The 16,191-nt window shown below is 37.6% G+C and overlaps 1 protein-coding gene across 1 annotated transcript in view; it reads right to left on the bottom strand.

Annotated features, from left to right (window-relative positions):
• Positions 1-232: 232 nt before the first annotated feature.
• The window catches only part of WWOX (WW domain containing oxidoreductase), a 561,627-nt gene continuing 545,668 nt past the window's right edge, over positions 233-16,191 (bottom strand). Inside the window, exon 10 of the mRNA XM_072422778.1 lies at positions 233-1,748. Coding sequence (XP_072278879.1) covers positions 1,560-1,748 — 189 coding nt within the window. The 3' untranslated portion in view covers positions 233-1,559. The remainder of the gene's footprint in view (positions 1,749-16,191) is intronic.

Raw genomic sequence — 16,191 nt, 5'->3', positions numbered from 1 at the left:
ATATACTATTTGTAACCACTTTATTTTATTGTCTAGGTACACATATGGGATACAGCAGGTATCTTCCACTCTAGTCCAAAAACCCACCCGTATACTGCCCTTGAGGACTCTGTAGACCCCTGGAGTATACCAGAAATACACTGCTATGTACAAATAGCCAAGAAAGATGATAGACATATATAAATATTGATGGTCCAGTTATAAATTGAAAAAAGAGACAAAAACAACTTGCTCATGCTAGGATTTTATTGATTTATTTTAATTATATGATGTAAATTATTTATTAAAAACTGCACTATAATCAAAGATAAAGAGTTAAAGGATTCCATCAAGAGCTTGACACAATAGAAATGTTGGATATTTATCAGCTTCATTTAAACTAATGCACCTGTTGGGTTATTCTGAATACCTGCAATCTAATGTACAGTTGTTTTCTTACTGTAGTTTTAGGTGTAGGACCATGTAAGTGATTTATTTATTGGTGTTGCTTGGTGCTGGAAAGCCTTTGCAAAGAAAAACATTCTAGGTGGCTCCTCTTTCTACTCCCATATCTGCACTGCAGCTCCATTGTCTTCTATGGGTGATCTTTACTGTAAATATGGCATCATAAAGCTTTTCCACAATGGGCATGCTCAAAGGGGACTATCCAACCAGGACATTTTTCTTGCAAAGACTGGGTGATGCTAGGCTAAGACTTGTACAGATCTCTGATGGACACTGGATGATTGTCAATGGAATTTTTTTTTGTAATATAGGGGAAGGCAAGTAAGCAGCACCCTGCTGTGTACTCCTCCATAGAAATGCACAGCATTCTTCCAAATCATTCCCAACATTGGAAGGACCACTGTACGTCAGATAATAGTTGCCCAAGACAATCGATCGTTATTATCCCTGGCGACTATTATAAAAAGGGCATACATTGCTTTAGGGACAGGAAGGAGGGAGGGAAGGAAGGAAGGAAGGGAAGGAAGGAAGGAAGGAAGTAGTGATCTGGGTACATTTTGAACTTTGATCCCTTTAATAATTACCCATTACCTGATCCTGGAATGGAGGGGGCAATTGAAGACTGATGGATTTTCCCAACCAATAGTTACTGTTGCTGAATAAATTAAATAATTTTTTGATTATAAAGGGTTACTGTATTCAGTGCTTTTTGAGCAATCCTATTACATCCATGTTTAGGCTAATTAGGTGAAAAGCTACTTTGCATATAATCAGAGCTATCATTCAGCTTTTTATTATCATTTTATAGCAATCACTGCCCCATTTTGAAAACTCCCTAATTTTAAGACAAAGAAATCAGCTTAACTCAGTACAAGAAAGAGATATTGTCCCTTTAACCCTGCAGAATTCCCCATTTCCCTCTAGTACTTAACATTTTTCACTATGTTGTGACTGCTATTATTCCATTTAACACTAGTTAATCTGTATCAGAGGTATATAGAAACCCTCTTGATGATAGGGTTGGATAGCTTCCAGTACTGGCAGGTTCCTAGCGCACACACACAGGCACATACACACACCACTCCGTGTGTTTTGATCCTAACATCAGCTCCCTGCTATTTGGACTGGCTGCCAACTCGTTCTTGGATAAGCCTCTCGCTCAGCTCCCACAAGGCCTCTGCCGTCTCCTCTCTCTGGGCCTCCTGTGATGGCAAGCAACGGCAGCAGTTGTTGAAGTACATTCCTCCAAGGCCTTCCAGGTCGGGAGAGACGGCACAGTAGACAGACGTGGCAGCCCCTTGTTGCTGCAATAGAAAAAAAAAAGAAAGATGTATCAATTGAATGAGGCTGTGTTAATTGTACACAAAGAACATCAGTGCGTTATTAGCATTAGTAGATCTGCTGAGCTTTCGGAAATCAGCTTGGTTGTTTACAGCACAAGTTTACCTGGTAAGTCATTGTGTACAGCAGAAGTTCTTTACGTTGGGGATATGGAAAACACACGACTGAGGTATGGGACTAGATCTCTGATTAATTTTTTAAATATCAAATCATGATTAGATTATTACCTATCACTTTTATTTATATGAATGGCAGTATTCTCCACATAATTTTTTTAAGTTGGATGGGAAGAAGCTAAAGGTGGGTGGTGGTCCTTGTATTGTGAACCAAACTATTCAGTAACCATACAAAAATAGATGGGTGGTTCCTGAAAAGTGCCAGGTGGTATGCCTAACTAAAAGGGTCTGAGCAGGCTAAGCTGCTAAACAATTAGTCTACTAAACATGTACTTCTTCCAACTGATATTGCACTTGATATTGTTGAAGTTGCTCTTTATATCCAGGCCTTCCATATATTATTTTTGTAAAATCAAACCTGTTGTGCCAAAATCCATGCCAGTAAATATTCATCCATTGCATGTTTTGGTTGCAGAAAAACATCAGTAAAGCCCTTAATAGTAGTATCCAGCATGTTTATTTTCGAGTTTTTTGTGTTTAGATAACTAAAGATAATGAAATCTAACTTTCCTCCAAGTTTACGTTCCCAGCTATTCAAATGCAAAATTAAATCCGGCTAGTGACATCTTAAGTCATTCTGGTCATCAATAAGACTAGTGATAATGATGATATTGACAGTCTGGTAAAGAGGAGCATGTGCCAATAAATATTGACCTGTTGAATCTCAAAGGAAGCCTTTACCTATTGTCCATGTAGACAAGCTGATCTATATGTATAGCAAACCATTCTTGCTCTCTACCTAAGAAATGAAAGCCCCCTACCACAAATGTCTGCCACCGGCCTGGTAAGAGTTTTACAGAAGATGCATCATGAAGTTCAGATCAATAATTTTACATAACCACTTCCACTCCCATTCCAGATGGAATTTTCTTATCAAAAGTCATTCAATATACAATTGTTATGGATGGATAATGAGGATCAGACAGGATAACACCTTTCCTTTAAAGACCAATTCCAATATTTAAAGAAATATTAATATTTATTGATCAACAATGATAAAAAAATTAAATACACAAACCACAAAGTATTGATAAGGCTGGGATGTGACTGCTCTGTTGCAGCATTAAATTGCTGATGAATGTCATGCAATGATTCAGATGCACTTAGGCGTGTACCTCTACTAAGGGCTGCCAATGTGGAATATCGTACACACACCAACATAAATGAAAAGTCACGCTACTGTGTCAATAGAGTACCTGTGAAACACATTTCCTATAAGTTACTCCTATAAATAAAGACCCTAATGGTAATTTACAAATGATGGGGGAAAAATTTGGTGTGTTTCCCAACACATCAGGAAATAAAACATCAATACTATTAGATAGCCCTCTATGCTTCATTTGGAACTTGGGTATAAAACTTGTTTCTCTCCTAAAGAATAGCTAAAAAGACATTGAATTATTTTTTTATTTATAAGCTGATATTTTATACCTTTTTTTTGTAATATTTGCTTAAAAAGGGGCACTTTCACAGATTCTAGCTTTTCCATTTCCAAGAAAGTCAAGCACTCACTGGTCAATTTTTGACTGTCTTAGTCCAATTAAAAAACATACATTTGTTGTAGACAAGGAATAGTATCCTCCCTCTTTCAGCTGTGTGTAACTAAAACTCCTTCTATCAAGTCAATTGCTTTGTGCAGCAAAATAGCAAAATCAGCCTGGCGAATAACGTCTAGAGCTCCACTGCCTGGATGCAATTTGTAAATTTGAAGCACTTTCTGGTAGTTGGGTTAAAACAGACTTTCTCAATGTTTTTAACATGGGGGAACCCCTGAAATAGGTTTCAGGTATTCAGGTAACCCCTACTATAATTATATTATCTACAGCTCATGGTATATTGGATATTAGCAATGTGTATATACATTGCTGGTCATTGGGAAGAATGATAGCCAAAAAGATCATTGGTGTCAGTTAAACTGACCTGGGACACGAATTGCTCATCTCGAAGAACCTCCATGGAATCCTGATTTAGAAAAACTGATTTAACGTTTATTCAAGGCTCAGAACTATCCCTTCTACTTCCCTGCAGCATTGGTGTCTGGTAAATAAACTCTTTAGGCACCCAGTTCTGCATCAAGAAAGGAAGGGAATCACATAACCAGTAATGGTTATTTTGCACAGAGGCTGAAAGAAATATATGCTGGGCAGAAGCAATCATTTAGGTGAACCTGTTGCTTTGATGTTGATATAGCTTATTACACCATTTAGCAGCAGACACGAAGAAGGCCGCATGGATTAATCAAGAAAGAAAATACTGGAATATTATATCTCAGCATATATCAAACAGTTAGGTCCTGTGCACCTACACAACTACAAACTGGAATAGCCTCAGTCTGTACTGAACAGCACAATTTCACATTTATTTCTACTACTGTAGCAATCAGGCTTCTTGAAGCGATCTTCTCTCCTCCTTCCCAGAAATCAATTGCAGGCTCTTATTTAAAGGTACGATGTTGAACATCATTCCTTTGAAGGATGGACTCTGCCTCTTGAAAATCACAGCCGGCTAATGCCGAGGAGCAATATCATCTGACACATCTGATATAAAAAAATATGGCTCAGAATTAACCCAGGCACTCCAATTAAGCCCATCATGGAAAGTGCAATTGGGCCACGAGCCAAAACTGTCCATACATTTCTGGTCAGGAGTATTTCACGCTGGCAAACACTGCCAGGAGCATTAGTGTTTAAAGAGATCTCCCCCATACATTGCAGGGATACCAGGCAAAGAGTTAACCCTTGTGCAGAGACAAATCCTACGCTGATATTAAACACCTCCAGTTGTAACATCAGGAAAATTTCATTTGCAGCTATATATATATACATATATATATATATATATATATATATTTTTATAGCTTTTATGTCCACACATTTTATTGTTCATCTCTTTGATTTCTCTAATTTGCCTGTAAAAATGTATCTGCAATAAAATAATTAAATGAATATCTATCAGTATTATCTCTCTGTGACTTTTTATTTCTGCTCCCTGGCAGGAATGGAAAGTGGAAGTGAGTACACCTAACTGTTTTGGAAACACAATGCATTGTGGGATTTTAGGGCAGTTTTTTTGTTTTTGGCAACACTACACAATTGTTTAGCATATTATAGGTGACATTAAAACCTTTTCATTTTGCACAGTTTCAATGAAGAGCTTTCTAGAGGCATTTTACTATTCAGAACTATGGAAGTTCTGAACCAAAGATTCAGCAAATGGGATCTTGTTTTTAATCTGCCACAAAAAAATTGCAGAAGTACAAACGCAAATCACTCCTGGAAATTGTCCCTTGCACCTGAAAAGAACATCACAAGGTGAGCATTTATTTTCCTGTAAGGAACATTTGGAAATTTTATATATGCCTAGGCAGTACCCTGAAAAAATAAACCTTTTGCCTGGAATTTCTTCTGAGGAATAACAGAACTGGTCCCGTGCCTAGAGATGTCTGTCCCTCAGCCTTGCAGCTGTATATCTTTGGTGTGGGATCATCCAGGACAATGCAAATCTGGCTGCTCAGTCACACAAAATTTAGAGTGAGATTTCTGTTGTCACTATTGTGCTTTTACCTGTTTGATGGAGAGAAAGATGTACCTGAGCTCCTGCATTGCAAGAATCTTCTTGCTTTTGCTTTCTTTTTTCTGTAGATCTTTACTTACAGCACCTTTTTTTTTTTTTTTGCTGCTTCCTATAAATTCCAACTTATCACAAGCAATAAGAAGGGGACAGATCTGACTTGACTATGGGATTGCTTTTTCTCTACTAGATGGCTGCCAGATACTTTTTGCAAAACAAGGCATGATAAGTTATAGGGAAAAGATCAGATGCAGGAAGGCCACAGTAATTACTGATCACTCCTTTGTCCTCCATTTGCCTTTATTCTTCAGGTCCTTTTTAACATAAAAAACCCTCAGTCTGACCTTAAATTTTAAACCTTCAAGCAACATGTACAGGTATTATCTTTGCAAATGTCAGCTAATACTTGCAGTAATAAAAGCATGTTAAAAATGTCATGAAATGTGAGAATTGGTGCATTTTTACAATACGCCATTTCATTAAAAAACATGAACCATAAATAACCAATTACAATTGTAAAGAGTATTTTAAAAAAAGAGTACAGTGCTGTATTTTCCAGACTTCAGAATTGGGAAGCATTAAAGAGCCATTCCACTAATGACAAATCAGAAGCGTAGCATGATATGCTCACAGTAAATGTTTCCAAATTCAGTGAGCATTCACTGAATATATAAACATTCTCATCATAGGGAATAACTGAAATGCAAATTCTTTGAAATAATCAATCAAAACTTTTAGGTGTGATTGGTTTTACTGCCCAAGAAGAAAGTACAGCATGTTAACAGATGCCTTGTATTTGTCAGTGGTATGGGAAAGTCTGGAACAAAGATTTAGGAAATTAGGGCTCAGATAGGAGTATTCCTTTAAGTCTGCTCCACACCCACCAGCAAGTTCCTGCAAGTATAAACGCACACCCATCCTGCTTGTACTTAAAGAAATGAAAGGGAAACATTATGGATTTAGCTGTGGTTTTATTCACATTTTTGCCAGTAAGTTAATTAGCGAATTACCAGGAAGTATTTTGGCAGATATGTGAGCAATGCAGTGGGATAGAGAGGTTCAGCAGCTCCTTCCCCTGTCATTTTGGTAATATTACAACATAAGGTATTGCAGATTGCGGAGACAATAAATTATCAAGCACTGCATTTTATTTTTAGGTCCAATCCATCTTTAGACTGATAATGTGGAGTGGTGATAAATCTCACAAACTTTATTCAGTGCCAGAAAACGCTGTGAGCGTTGTGTAGTCTAAATATTGTAACGTATATTTTATTAACTTCAAGGCTTTGAAGTGGCAATCTGCAGCACAAAATAAAATCAGCTCTTAAGTACAGACGCTCCAAAATTGTTGCCTGTAGCTAGTATTGCTTTTGGGTTGGGGCTGATTTTGCAACATCTGACATTCTTATGGTTCAGTTCAAATAGAACAATAATTCTGATGTCAACTGATAATCAAAGTTGGTCTGTAGTCAAAGAAAACAGGGCATTTCCTTGACTGGTGGTTGTCAGAGGGTGGGACCATCCCTGGTAAAATCAACCAATGAAAATGCTTACCACTTTATGAGCATTCTCATTGGTTGGTAGTGTCAGGGGTGTCAAAAGGCATTGGGCAGCACGGTGGTATAGAGGTTAGCACTTTGGCCTTTGCAGCACTGCATTTGCATGTTCTCTCCTTTTGTGGGTTTACTCCAGGTACACCAGTTTTCTCCAACATTTCAAAAACACGCACTTTGGTTAATTGTCTATCTTTAAAAATTGGCCTTAGGGTGTATTAATGACATATGACTATGGTAGGGACATTAGATTGTGAGCCCCATTGAGGGAGAGTAAGTGATGTGACTATGGGCTTTGTAGTGCTGCGTAATATGTTGGCACTATATAAATACATGTTAATAATAATAATATTAATATACATAACAGGTTGCTCAGCTACTGCATTTACCTCAATAGTAAACTGGCGAAATTATGTCTTTGGACACCTTTACTGATGCTAGATTTCTTTTGGATTAAAAATGATAACACTAGGAAATGTAACATCTGAATAAGGCTTCAAAACTGCAGGATTAGAGAATTCAATATGGTGAGGATTATACCCTTCACTATTGCAATATGAAGTCCTCACTGATCCTCATACCAAGGTTAGCCAAAAGAAGAATTGAATGGACCATAGAGAGGGGCACGATTACAATTCACCAGTACAGGTACAGGTAGTCACAACTGTATATTGTAGTGTAGACACTCTTTATGCAATTCATTAAGAATGAACTGAATAAAAAAAGGTTTACTAAATACATAAAAGACAGCTAATGCCTTGGTGCATCATGCACACAACATGTTTTCCGCACACCTATAACAACCAATCCAGATTTCCAAGAGACATGTACAGCAACCAATCACCTTGCACCATTCAGACATTCAGATGATATTGAAAAGGACAAATATTGGATCCCAAATACAGAGGTCACATACTCAACCATTGACATGTTTGATCCAAAATATAAAAATTGTTCCAATACATTTTTTATTATAAACACTTTTGCACCCTTTCCTAAATATTCCAAGTTTCCAATGAAAGACAAAACATCAAAATGGAAATATCTACTAAATGGTAAATGACTCATAGTGCTCCATGTCTGTGTTGACCATTGGATTAACCTCTAGTGGTCAGCCACAACCTTCGACCCTTAAAAGTCATAATCTATTACTATCTGAGCTCTTAAATTGAGCCAGTATCCATGGCTGGTGATAGCAGCTACTATAGGCCTTCAAATAGCTCAGTTCTACTGGAATTCTTCCATGACGTAAAGAAGTTGTAGCTTTCTTACAGTTTAGATGTATGCTCATCATAAAATTCTCCTACAATACCTGGTTTCGATAAGTTGAGAGCTATAGGTAGCAAGCATGTTGCTTTTAGGTTTAACAATGTTACACTAGAAGGACACGCTACATTGGATGACTTTGCTTGGAATTTCAGAGGAATAAGCTGGGCAATCATAAATCCTCTGCATATACCTGAAGATTCCAGGACCGGGTCTTTCAGTGTATCTCACGATGACTTTCATGATCTCTAGATGTAGTGAATAGCCAGGTTCATCCGTGGATTATCTAATATTAATGGCAAATGGTGTTCAGGCAAAAATGTACTCTTTCGTAAAGTAAATTGGAAATTAAAATATAGCCACCAGTACAAAACTGAACAGACATATTATTAATGACTGTCCATACATTGGAAGAGAAGTCAGCAGCATTAACTATTATTTCCAATTAGGCACATTTATAAAATGAAATTTGATCACTGTTGCCTTGAGGAAAAGAATTTTGTGAATCCCTGAAACATTGGCAAATCAACTGACGTGACATGAAGTGTTCATATTAAATAATTGCAATGAATTGATTGGAGGGATGTTGATTCTTTTATCTTTTGTTTTAGAAATTTGGGGCTCCCTGTAAAAAACAGGGATTAAGGCATTCCCTCAAACATTTCATTGTAGGAATCATTCAGGTGTATGTGTTTCAAGGGCAGTAATTGAGTCCCACCAGGGAAAGTTTAAGGGAACGTGTTTTTACCGATTTAGCACTGTAAGGATGGAGCAGCTCTAAACTTGAACGTTTCTCCTATGACAACTTGTCTTTAAAAGTAACAGTTGTCAGTAACTTTATGAAATTCTTCAATGATGTATGGAAATCTAGCTTACCCACATTAAAGAAGTCACTCATTATAGACTTCCACCAGCTACAGACCAGTGTCGAGCTTAACGGGTTTCAAACACATGTTCAAAAAAGTGGCCCTACTGAATGTAAAACTAATCAGATAAACCATATAATATTCACCATTTGTTACTGATTTTTGGTAATTTATTTTTACACCAAACAGTAGCCACATTATATAATGTTGCCGAGACCCATAACATAATGATGAAAATGTAAATTCTTTCAAATGCAATCATTGTGCTGGTACTTTGCTGGAGAGTTAGATATTTAGAAATTTGCTACCCCAGTGAAAATTCGGTCTCAATTTCTTTATACCAGTCAAAAGGAGTTAAATAAAAATGTTCCCCTTTCAGGATGTCTCCCCACTAGCGTTACTTGACTACACTTAAACCGGGGCCTTCCACCACACGACAAGCAGTGTCACAGAAGCACATTGTCACTGTGATGGAAACGGCTAAATTGACTTCCTTGTTTGTTCCCCCTTTAAGCCATTTAACTTAAATACCATTAGATCTTGTCAGTTTTTGTGCTAGCAAGCAACAGGAAAGTTAACAAGTGAGTGACCTTTTAGAGGAAAGCAGTAATAAGATATCACTGTCGTTTTCTCTGTCTCTAACCATTATCCATCTAGTTATTCCATCGCTGGTATGGTGAAACAAGACTCACATGGCCAAGGACGTATAATGATCTTTCAGTGAATATGTTGCCTATAGGTTAAACAATAATATACCTGAAGGACACACTACATAGGATGACTTTGCTTGGATTTTCAGTGGAGTAAGCTTGGCAATCATAATAACTAAAGATCCCAGGGCTAAATCTTTCCAGTATATCTAATGTTGACTTGTGATTTCTAGATGTAGTGTATAGCCAGGTTCATTCCTGGATCATCTATTATTGATGGCAAATGATTGTAGCAACAAATGCAAGTAGTCCCATTGCTTTTCAGTTAAGATTTGGTTAGCACAATTGATTGTAGGTGATCATTTATTGAGCAGGTTACAGCAAATTCTCTATGTACTTCTATTGCTTCTACGATTATGATCATCTTATAGACTTAATAAATAATACATTAAAGTCAAGCATATTGTAGATAAAAACAAAATGTAACCTAGTATCATTTTTTTCCATACACATAATTCACAGCTAGGAGAACAGCAACCATATTGGGATTCCTAGACAGCAAGGAAGAAGCTTGTCCCAATCATCAAAACAACAAAACAAAATCTATTTCAGAAGACAATCTTTTTTATATATAAGGCATACATGATTAAGAAAATGATCTGCAATATTACCAGTCTGATGAGTAAGTTAATAATATAATGCCTCGGTCAAGTGTCAATGGCTACCCAAACCCCAATCCGTTAAATCTAAAACTGTACTATTTAGCTTAGGACAAGCCCCACGCAGCTTTGGGAGGGTAGTAGAGCTGTCCCTGCACCCACAACTTGGGTACACAAAGAATGGCATCTGAAGGAACAATACATTTTGGGAGACCAGAGACATACAATGGCAAGAATGAATCAAGTGGAAGATAGTGGTAGTGTGGAGCCAATTTGCAGGGCAGAGCAGGTCGGAGGATGAAGCCAAGGGTCATACATGGTGAATCGATCAGCCAATCAAGTTGGTTATTTGGAGCAAGGGGTAGAAGTTCTGGAAAAATGATATGCTCACCTAGGTCTATTAGGGCTCTTGGACCAGAAAGAGGGCAGAAACTAAGGGGGCTCATTGACTATTTCAAGGGGTAAGTTTCCCCAGCCTGTGTGGGCCCTCATGTCCAACAAGAAGAGCAATGCTCCTGGAGACTCAATAAGAAGGGATTTGGGGAAAGCATATTACAAGGATACAGGAAGAGCTGGAAGAATGAGGCTACTGAACGCATGTCAGGCTGTTGAGCTGGTAGCAGTTTAGAAACTAGCATAGTTCTGTTTTTGATTAGTTTTTAGTTATTTACTGTGCAGTTAGTACAGGGCCCTTTTGTTATCTAATATCAGCAACAGTTTGCGATAGAAGGTGAAACAAGACCCTGCCACCACACAATCACTTGAAACCAGCAAAAGAAAACATTTACAGAAGCTGATTTCTTGCAAAATCTGACATTTTACTGTTCTCTGTCCTCTACATGTATTTTACACATCTATGGGAAAATAACTTGTTCTTCCATCACTTATTGTGGCTTCTTATGCTGGTTCATACATCATTGAAGGACATATAAGTGGTGGGAGAAACAGTAAGTTGTATTCTATTCATCCAGCTTGTCAAATGGTTGGAGAAGATCAGATGTCAGATCCCAAAATACGATTTGGTTTCTGGTGGAGAATAGGCACTGGATGGATCGTTGCCATGTTATTAAAGGAAGGATAGAGTTTTCTTGAATACTAAGAGTTTTGAAGAGGAGTCTGAGAAGGTACCCTGGCCTTCTGAATAATAGCTGATGTCCTGGAGTGTTTGACTTCACTTATCAAACACTCCAGGTAGGGTTAAAACCTTTCTGTCTCATTGGGGAGATTTCCATTCACGCCTGGTCCTGAAGACACAACAATGAGATAAAATCTCTCCAAAGTAAGACAGTTATCACTGGTCCAACACTGATTTGGATTTTCAGCTTTAGTTAAAGTAACTCTACACCATTATGTTTCACTGTAAAAAGTTTTTCTCCAGGTTGATGTCTTTAGATTCATACATCCCCTCCTAAGAACATACATTTGGTCCATATCTGATAAAACCCGGTAAAATCTGACAGCTGGGAAGCCTCTCAGTTTTCCTTGTATTACAAGGCATCAAACCCGTATCATGCATGGAACCTACACAAAGTGAGCTTTGTATTGCCTGCTCTCTCTCTCTTTCAGTCTAAGAGGAACCTATTGAGTGTTGAAATGTTAAGCTGACAAAGTCTTTGTGTTCAAGTGAAGCTGTAATTCTCTCAATTGGAAGGGTCGAATGCTTGAGAGGATTGTTATCTTTTTCGAGACAAAACCCATTACTTTCACACTAGGAGGGGAGTGTACGGTTTTCCTCCACTAGCACCGAGGAACAGCTGAATAAATGAAGTCTGTTTAGAAAGATATATGTACTGCTTCAATGCAGCGCAAACAACTGTAAATTCTTAGAAGGAACAGTACACCTTAAAGCCCAACTAAACCTAAAAATTGAAGAAGGCCGATTCTAATAGCATTCAGGATAATAAGTTAACACAAACATAGTGCAGAGAAGGAAAGTGGTGGATAGAGTATCTGTTTCATGGGCCAAATGTGCTTGCACGATACACTACAGCTCATTTCCCGTCATCTTTGGATTCAGCTGGTGGGAGAATCAATCAGGTGTGAGCATGTGGCACCTAAATGCCAGACAATGTTTTCCAGCATCTCTGCATAGTGAAAACCATGTGCCTACATAGGGAGGAAAGATTTCACGTGAAGTGCAACTGTAAGCTCTTAAGAGATCTTAAGAGATCTAGTGGTCTTATCAACATGATTGCTTTCAAAACTAATTTAATGTAATTCTGGGTTAAATTGTACTGTGTAAACTATGTAGGCTTCCATTGGTGGCCTTAATGTCCCATTGATCCAGAAGCTTCCATAACCTGGAATAAGTAATCTCATCAGAGATTCAAGAGATTCTTGTTTTAGGCCAGTGCCTCAAAAAGTATGCACACACAGATTTAAAATACAGTAAGTTCAGCTCCAAATTCCAAATTCTGTGCTTTATCAAATATCTGAATATGAACTGAGGTGGATGGTGGGAATAGGAAGATTTCATGTATCATATACCTACAAATGACCACATAACATGCAATCCTCAACAATCATTTTTTATTTAAAGGGTCTATCTTTTGAATTAAGGAAACAAAATATGTGACCAGATGGTACATTCACATGAAGGTTATACCATTGATTTCCCTACTCAACAATGTATTTGTATTTTTCTGTTGTTTTCTTCAATGCAAATAAGATTACGGGAGCTGTGTTTGCAGTTCATGGTCAAAAATAACACATATACCTTAATTAATATTAAGGAGGATTAGTGATGAGTTTACCAGAAAGACTTCTTTTCAAACCTCACACGGTTGGACTCGGCTTCACCTCCTCCACACTCGGCACACTAGATAAGTGAGCAGTATTTCATCAAATGCTGGTTAGTCATTTTATTAAAGTCCCTAAAAAACGAATGCACTCCTCAAGCTGGAGAGGCGCAGACTCGCTGTGAACTACACTCACTCATAGTCATAGAGTATCAGTTTGTTCGAATCTTCACCATATCATTTGTAACTGGGCCATTTATCATTATGAGTTATGCACATCAAAGAAACAAGGAAAGTGATTAGTCTCTAATTACTTCTCTGTTTTTACCATGGTAAATGGCTATAAATGTTAAAAGTCAGGTAGAGTAGCTTTTAGGCACTAAAGGGAAACTATACGATTTTAAGTATTTTGTATTAATATAGTAATACGTGGAAGCTTTTTTAAGGACTTTATTTGCATGATTTTTCTATATTTTATTGAGTGTATATAAGGTTTTGTAATGCTTCCTCTAGGGGTCATCAGGCAATTTATAAGCTCTTCCTGCTCGGTAACTGGGCACCATGGATCTAGGGACTCCTAGGACAATTTATATAGACGCACCTCTTGATGCCTGCTTTAAAGTTATGTTGACCAGGGTCATCAAATGTCAAGATGCCAAGGCCAAATTTATGCACAGCCTAAAATCCCCTTCAATTATTTGCTGCCATTAAAAATACAATGTCCCTATGGAGTATCATCAGAACACCCTATAAGGATGTACCACTTGATGCCTGCCTTAAAATTTGTTTACTGGGGTTGCCAATGACTAGGTGCCTAAGCCAAGTTTATGCACTTCCCAAACCGCCCTCCATCTGATTGCTCCACTAAAAATTTAGTTTAATCTTATAAAGTGTTCTGAAGACACTCACATAAAGCACCTCTTAAACTTTGGGTCATGGGCATTTGCTGTCAAAAAAAAAATAAAAAAAATTAAGGGGGTTATATGCTTTAAATTGACCATTCCAAAAGGTTTAGTTCAGATGGGCAATTATCACATTTTTGGTTGATAGCTCCCGGAATCCCATTTCCAACCAATCAGCATCTGGAAGAGTTCTCCACTGGGTTTGACAAGTGTTTTCTTGCCATCGGTTGCATTATTTTTATTTTTTTGCATTAGTCTTCTACTGGTTACATCATGGTATATCTTCTTCTCTGCTGTTGTAGTTAAAACTACTAGGATGGTAATGCTTTGCCATTACAAAAAGTCTTTGAAAGTGGTCTCACCAGGGTCTATGGAATCAGTTAAGTGGACCACTCTGAGTTGCTGCATAAACTGTCTCCAAAAATTGCACTGCGGGCAAAAGTCTGCAAAAACATAGATTTTGGCTGCTCCAATTTGTTTCAATTATAACCAAGGCTTTGGGACAGTTAAGGACTAGATAATTGTGGTCACCTGCCATCAAAAAAGATCCTATCCTAACTAAATTTAACTTTCTAATTTCAATAACCATATCAATAATAATATTTAACTTACATATTTATTTAGCAATAAATATTCCAGCAGTTCCATCCACTCTCAGCCTTATTTCTGGTGTTTAGGGAATATAACAAACAATATCAGGTAATTATCCCAGCACACATTTAGTGGTCAGACCAGTATAACTGATTTGTCTCCAATAAGAGGGGCCTCCGAGTGTTTACACCTGATTCACTAATACTCACCGCTCAGTCTTCTGACATTGGCTTCTACTCAACAGCCTTTGCCTTTGTCAGTGGACAAGTGATTTCAGTGTGTGAGGCGGCTATAATGGTCTGACTGACATCTCAGCCAGATAAACACAAGAGAAAAACAGACATGGGAACAATCTCCGTATTCATGAACTCCACTCGAGCGGGTTAAAAGGATTTGCTAGCCAAGGGCACATCACTTCAGGCTAATCTGCTCAACCAAAACACTGCCAATGTATGACCAGAAAACAGATGACTAACACAGAAGAGACACCTTCTCTCCAACTGGAGGGCTCAGGCTTCACTCCGGGCAAAGGGAAATGAAAAACTGGTTTATGAGGAGGCGAACAATGCAACACAATGTGAAATCTTTTCTGACTGCTTGTATATACAAAACAAGTATTATACTCCTTTACCACATGGAGCGAATGTAAATGTAACGCTCAAATGTCTAAAATGTATTTTGCTGTTTTTTAGGGCCAGGATCTTGGCATAGAAATTTTCCCCAACCCCGGCCCGGTAAAACATTAATAGCTTACATCCAGCCATTTTTTAAAGCTATGATGTAGGCATAATAATTCAGCTCTGTATTTATCAATACATTATGATGCCTATTTTCTTAAATGCAATCAGTGATTTGAACCTAGATTTGATTTGGTGTCTGCCACTTACAGTCCCAATACTACATAGCTGGATCATATAATGAAAAAAAAGGTAAAGAAACCTACCAGTCCATGTGACAACAAGAAATATGCAAAGATAGAAATATGAAAAAAGCAGAAAGATGAGCTCATCATTTTTCTACTTTTCAATTCACTGTCCACTCCAGGAAATGGGTTGAATGATGATGGCTATCAGACTGAAGACATCCAATGGCAGCAAAAAATTGCAGTGGAAAGCCGTCTTAAAAAAATGTGACCATTGCATCAAAATATTGTTTTTTTTTTTAATTTAATAAGCCGTTCATTTTATCGTTTTTTTCATAAAGTAAGAGAAGGTTATAACCTTTTTTTAGGTTTTTAGTGCTGTTGAGATTTGTTCCTACATATGTTCTGATGCTTAGTGGGACAAACAGCTGTGTTTTTCACAGAAAAATAGGGTAAGTGGATGCTCAGGTAGCAGTACAAAAACCCTTAACAGAAAAAGAAAACAGCCTTCAGGTTGAGTTGGGCTTTACGCCGGTGTAACAAGCCTTAATAAATTTTCCTTCTTTAAAAATG

The sequence above is a fragment of the Pyxicephalus adspersus genome, chromosome 9, assembly GCF_032062135.1.
Source record: "Pyxicephalus adspersus chromosome 9, UCB_Pads_2.0, whole genome shotgun sequence".
NCBI classification, from domain to species: Eukaryota; Metazoa; Chordata; class Amphibia; order Anura; family Pyxicephalidae; genus Pyxicephalus; species Pyxicephalus adspersus.
The sequence above is the reverse complement of the archived record's forward strand: the minus strand, read 5'-3'. Positions and strand labels throughout refer to the sequence as shown.